Genomic DNA, 5,032 nt, shown 5'->3' with positions numbered 1-5,032 from the left:
TGATTTTCAGGTGATTGTTGTTGCACCATGTGGAGAAGCGCTCTATCAATCCTGTAGTTGTGAAAATGGTCTCCAAGTGTAGACGGCATGTGTCTGACTGGAAGTTATTCCCTGGAATCATAAAGGTCAACACTCCTACTTAGATGTTACGTGGAGGCATTCAAACACAAGACGTTGATTCTAGCTTTGTTTGCTGATGATCACAATACCAGAAAGACGCGACAGGTTGTCCATGGGGAGGAAACTTTCATTTGTTTTCTTCTCAAGTATGGTGATACTTTACACCGTATCAAGTAGAGCTGATCTCTCAACTAGAATGTTTTTATAGAATTGTTTGAGGAACAAATTTAGCCAAGGCTGTGGCAATATGTAAAACAGTATTTACCTAAAACAGTAGATATCCTTGTGGACAGTGGATGACAAACAAGATAAAGAAACAAGCGCCCAGAAAAACTATATAAAGGCTGAGTTCTCTTGTCAAGACATCCTTCAACCTGCTGCTGCACGAGCAACTTGAATCTGATCATCATAACACGGTAAGTTTTTAACTTTGTCTTTCATCACAGCACCAGCTTCACAGAAAAGACTGTTAGAAAAGGACAGTTACCCAGTGCTGATTTACAGTTAATTGTAGAAAAACAAAATATATCAGCTGATTGCATGGTGTCCACTTAATGAGGCAATCTCTGTCTAGGTTGTACTTATTTACAGTGCTACCTTCCCTTCCAGGAAATAAGTTTATTTGAGTGTGCTAATGATATCCTTCTTTTAAAGTTAAAGTAACTAAAAGTTTATTTTTCATACACTTACCAGATATAAATGCAAATGAACAACATAAGTATACATTTTATATACTGACAAGTATATAGAAGAGTTTAAGAATATTTGGGTCATACATATTACTTAATATTTTGCTCAAGGATTAACTCATCATATTATACTGAAATAAAAACCCTGTGATATTAAAAGAAAGTAATAATAATGAAGTAACAATACCATCTCAGAAATATTGATTTTTGTCCACTCATGAATAAACAGGCTGTTCTTAGTGGGAAATAAGGTCCCAGAACACTGTTTGTTTATGTGGCGGACCCTGTCACCTTTCTAGTTTTACAAAGTAAAACAGTACAAATTGTGTCTGTAGTCATGAAAATGAAGAGATTTTGATTATTAAGTTTGTTCAGGCAGATGTTTCTCTTCTGATTTAAAATTCTTGTTTTCCTTTAACATATGTTGATATTGAGCTATTTCAATAAAACAAGTTTACCTGCAGTATCTACTATTGAACTGTTGAACCAGAAGTGTAATGAGAGTACTTTCACTAACTGAAGTATATAAGCAGTACCTATGAGTTACTGTAATTTTGATTGTCAGTTGATATCTGAACAGCCTAACTTCTTTAATGTAACTTTCTAGAGATGGCGTCAGCTCTTCCTCTCGTGCTCCTCTGTTTGGCTGTTGGACTGCTGGACGTAAGTGATGATGCATCTTACATTTTTTTAAATCATTTGGTTTATTTAGACCTTCATTAAACCCTTTCTGCTTCTCTGAAATTATTATTTCATCCTCAGCAGTATGACATTCTCACTTTATGTCCCTTTTTTCTTCAAACTAATTATCAGTAATAATTCTTCGTCTTCTTCTACTTCTTAATTTAACAACAACAAACACCTTCTGAGCTGATTTAATGAATGTCTTGTTCATGTTCACAGGTGTCTGCTGCTGCAGGTAGGTAGCTGCAACTTTCAACTCTGTCCAGTGATGGAAGTTCATCCAGAACACATCATGTGGTTTGCTCGAGTCATTACACAGAGCAGTTCACCAACACGCCACCAAACACTCTGATCAATGCAAATAAATGCTGTTATCATTCTGAGACGGAGCGATAAAATTACACAATGTCATCAGACTGTTTATATAAACCACTGACACAAATTATATGAAGTGAGCTCAAGTAAGTACAGCACCTTTTAAATGATTCTGATGGTGTGGGTGTATGTTAGGGAAGTTGATTTCTTATAAAGGGGAGACACTACAGGAGAAGCCATCATATTTATACATTAATCTTCAACATGTCTTCTTTCAGACTAAATAAAACAACTGAAATACACATTTATGTGTCTGTTTTAGTCCAAATTTCTGATCTAGACATTTAAATTGAAATTATTGCATATTTAATAAATAGATCCTCCTTGGTGATATAATTTCAGAAAAAATAGTTTCATTGTGATATTAATTAGTTGAACAATTACGCCCATTTACCCAATGTTTCATCATTTATTTCTGAAGTTCTACAATAGTGTTATGTTACATCCATGATTGTAGCTACTGTTACAGCCTGTTAGCCAGACAACTGGGGGAATGTTGGTGTTTACACCGCCTGCACAGGAGCTTTAGATTGCTGGCAGAAAGAGTTTGTTTTCAGGCCCAGTGCTAGCTGCTTTACATGCTAACTTCAGTAGAACTCTCTAATAGAATACATTGATATAGTTGACATTATGTCAACATTATTTCACATTCTGTTGATAAATTTAGTTAATGTTTGAATGGTTTAAAAACAAAGATTCTGACATATTTCAGCTTTGATGTAAGTGATCAACTGGGGAATTTTCATGGTGATGTCTATCAGTTGAATTATTTATGTAATTCACCTGTAGTGTCTTGCCAACCCCAATGAATATGATGTAAAACTTCTGACTCAGATTTGAGCCTCATCCTGTTTGTCTGTCTAACATGAAAACTGTGATGCAGCCTGTCCTCCTGGTTGGTCTCTGTTTGGGTCGCGCTGTTTCATTGTTGAAACCAGAAAACTGACGATGGCTGAGGCAGAGGTGCGTAGTTAATAACTCTCTATTGGCCTTCAGGTACTTGATGGTCAAGTTTTAGCTTTTGAGAACCTGTTTGTATTTCTCTTCTGTCTTATTCTTCTCTGCATACATGCTTTCAGATGTTCCATATTGATTTTGTGTTTCTGTTTTCTCCCACCGTCTCCTCCATCAGCTCAACTGCATCCGCCTTGGTGGGAACCTGGCCTCAATCCACAATGTCAATGAGTACAACTGGATCAGGGGAATTGTCAGAAGAGCCTCTGGCTCTGATGTGTGGGCCTGGATTGGGCTGTCTGATGCAATTCAGGTGAGTCTACACTTGAAGACTACAGACAAATCTGTAACTTGCAGTCAGTGCAACTGTTCAGCAATCAGCTTTCTCTTCCAGGAGGGAAAGTGGCTGTGGACTGATGGGTCGAGGTTTGTCTTCAGTCACTGGGCTCGCAATGAGCCCAACAATAAAGCTGGTAAAGAACACTGTACCCACATCAACTACGAAGGTACGAATATTATTTCTAAACCTAATGGTATTTTTAATTGAGAAGAAACATGGATAAAAACTGTGCTCATATTTTCTTCATTTGTCTGTTAAACAAGCACAACATTAACCCTCACCCTTATCCTAACTGCAGAGACATTTGTTCAGGGTTCTCGCGGGGTCTTAAAAAGTCTAAAATACTGAACCTTAAATTTAAGGCCTTAAAACGTCTTAAGAAGGGCCACATTTTCATTTGAGGTCTTAAATGTCATTTAGTCAGGTCTAAAATCTGTTTTACCCTCGTTCATCCACAGAGAAGCTGGCTGTGTGTAGTTTCTGGGGGATATTCGTGTTGGAATGTACGTACAGTGTTGCCATCTTGGCAACTTTCTCGCTAGATTTAGAGACTTTTCAGACCCTCTTAACGACTTTATTTCTAAAAAGCGACTAGTGAAACACTTAGCAACGTATCCAGATCATCAGGGGAAAGGCGAGAAAATATTCTCTTGCAGTTCACGTGCTGCTCAGAGTGATCGCAGTCCACGGCTCTCCCGTCCCCTCTCGCGTGGCTGCGCAGGCGGTAGGCCAGTATGTGTGGGGCGGCTGGCTGGGGCAGCAGGAGGGGACGCCGCGGCCGCAGGTGGATTTGAGGCCGGATAGCTGCCGTTTACTCTGTTTTGATCTGTTCATTCTCTGACCTCTTAGTCTTTCGTGGTTCCACTGGTACTTTACCGGTGTGTGTGTGTGGGAGAGAGTGTGTGAGTGTTTGCTTCTTTTTCTTGCATTTGTAAGTTGCAGTGCGCTTTTTAATTAATATAGAATTAAATATATTCTGTCTGACGGCAAGTTTGTTTTTGCCTGTTTATCTGTTAATGACTGAACTCATTGTAATAAAAAGATTTTTTCAGAATTTATTTGATTTTTAATTTTTTTTGGTAATGCGTTGTGAAGGTCTTACATTTTCATTTTTGTGGTCTTAAAATGTCTTAAAAAGGTCTTAAATTTGACTTACTGAAACCTGCAAGAACCCTGTTTGTTGTACTCAGTCACTCTTTTCTTCTTACAGGGGACAATTGGAATGATTTCACATGTGATTCCAAGTTGGCTTCTGTTTGTGTGGGGGGACGTTGATGCCTCCATCCTCCATCTGCCCTCCTGTGTACCGACATGATGCCACTTCCACCATGACGACGTTACTTTGTCTTTGATGTTACACTTAAATAAGAGCAGATTTTCTCTGATGATTCACTTTTCATTTAATCCTTCAAATCAGAATCCACCAAATCAGTAAATGGCAGCATAGGAAATTGAAATCATTTAACATTTTTGATTTTTTTCTCATTAACTGTCATATATTCACTATCTTTCTTTTCAATCACAGTCAATACAAAAAACAAAAATACACCGAAATAAAAATATTCTTTAAGCACAATACGTTTCTTTGATTTTGTGTGTGTGTGCGCGTGTGTGTGTGTGTTTAAGGCTTGTATTTGGTGACCAGACTGTCACACTTCCTGTCAGAGAGTTGATGACAGACAAAACTCACAGCAGTGATGTAACAAGTACTTTTAACTTAAAGCCTCCCTCCATCGTATTTTGATATTTTTAGCATATTTCTGAGTCCTTTTCTTGGCAGTTTTGAGGAGGCAAATGTACACCAAACATCAGGTGATGGTAACAGTTTTTCAGATGAAATGTTACCTTACATGCTAACTACAAACAACAG

General features: G+C 37.9%; 1 protein-coding gene across 1 annotated transcript; it reads left to right on the top strand.

Moving 5' to 3' along the window:
* The first annotated feature begins 407 nt into the window (after positions 1-407).
* Positions 408-4,738, top strand: LOC119022494 (galactose-specific lectin nattectin-like). The gene is made up of 7 exons (XM_037103450.1): positions 408-536; positions 1,417-1,472; positions 1,713-1,728; positions 2,752-2,831; positions 3,001-3,135; positions 3,217-3,328; positions 4,373-4,738. The coding sequence occupies exons 2-7, from the start codon at positions 1,419-1,421 to the stop codon at positions 4,435-4,437; spliced, it is 462 nt and encodes a 153-aa protein (XP_036959345.1). The 5' UTR covers positions 408-536; positions 1,417-1,418; the 3' UTR covers positions 4,438-4,738.
* Positions 4,739-5,032: the final 294 nt, after the last annotated feature.

Source organism: Acanthopagrus latus, chromosome 7 (genome assembly GCF_904848185.1).
Source record: "Acanthopagrus latus isolate v.2019 chromosome 7, fAcaLat1.1, whole genome shotgun sequence".
Classification (NCBI taxonomy): Eukaryota; Metazoa; Chordata; class Actinopteri; order Spariformes; family Sparidae; genus Acanthopagrus; species Acanthopagrus latus.
Note: the sequence above shows the minus strand (reverse complement) of the source record. Positions and strands in the feature narration are given on the sequence as shown.

Bases quoted from the DNA above. Each gene is read 5' to 3' on its own strand.
- LOC119022494 (XM_037103450.1), top strand. From the start codon at position 1,419: ATGGCGTCAGCTCTTCCTCTCGTGCTCCTCTGTTTGGCTGTTGGACTG. The intron at 2,832-3,000 runs GTGCGTAGTTAA...CTCCTCCATCAG, and splicing joins TGACGATGGCTGAGGCAGAG to CTCAACTGCATCCGCCTTGG. The intron at 3,136-3,216 runs GTGAGTCTACAC...TTTCTCTTCCAG, and splicing joins GGCTGTCTGATGCAATTCAG to GAGGGAAAGTGGCTGTGGAC.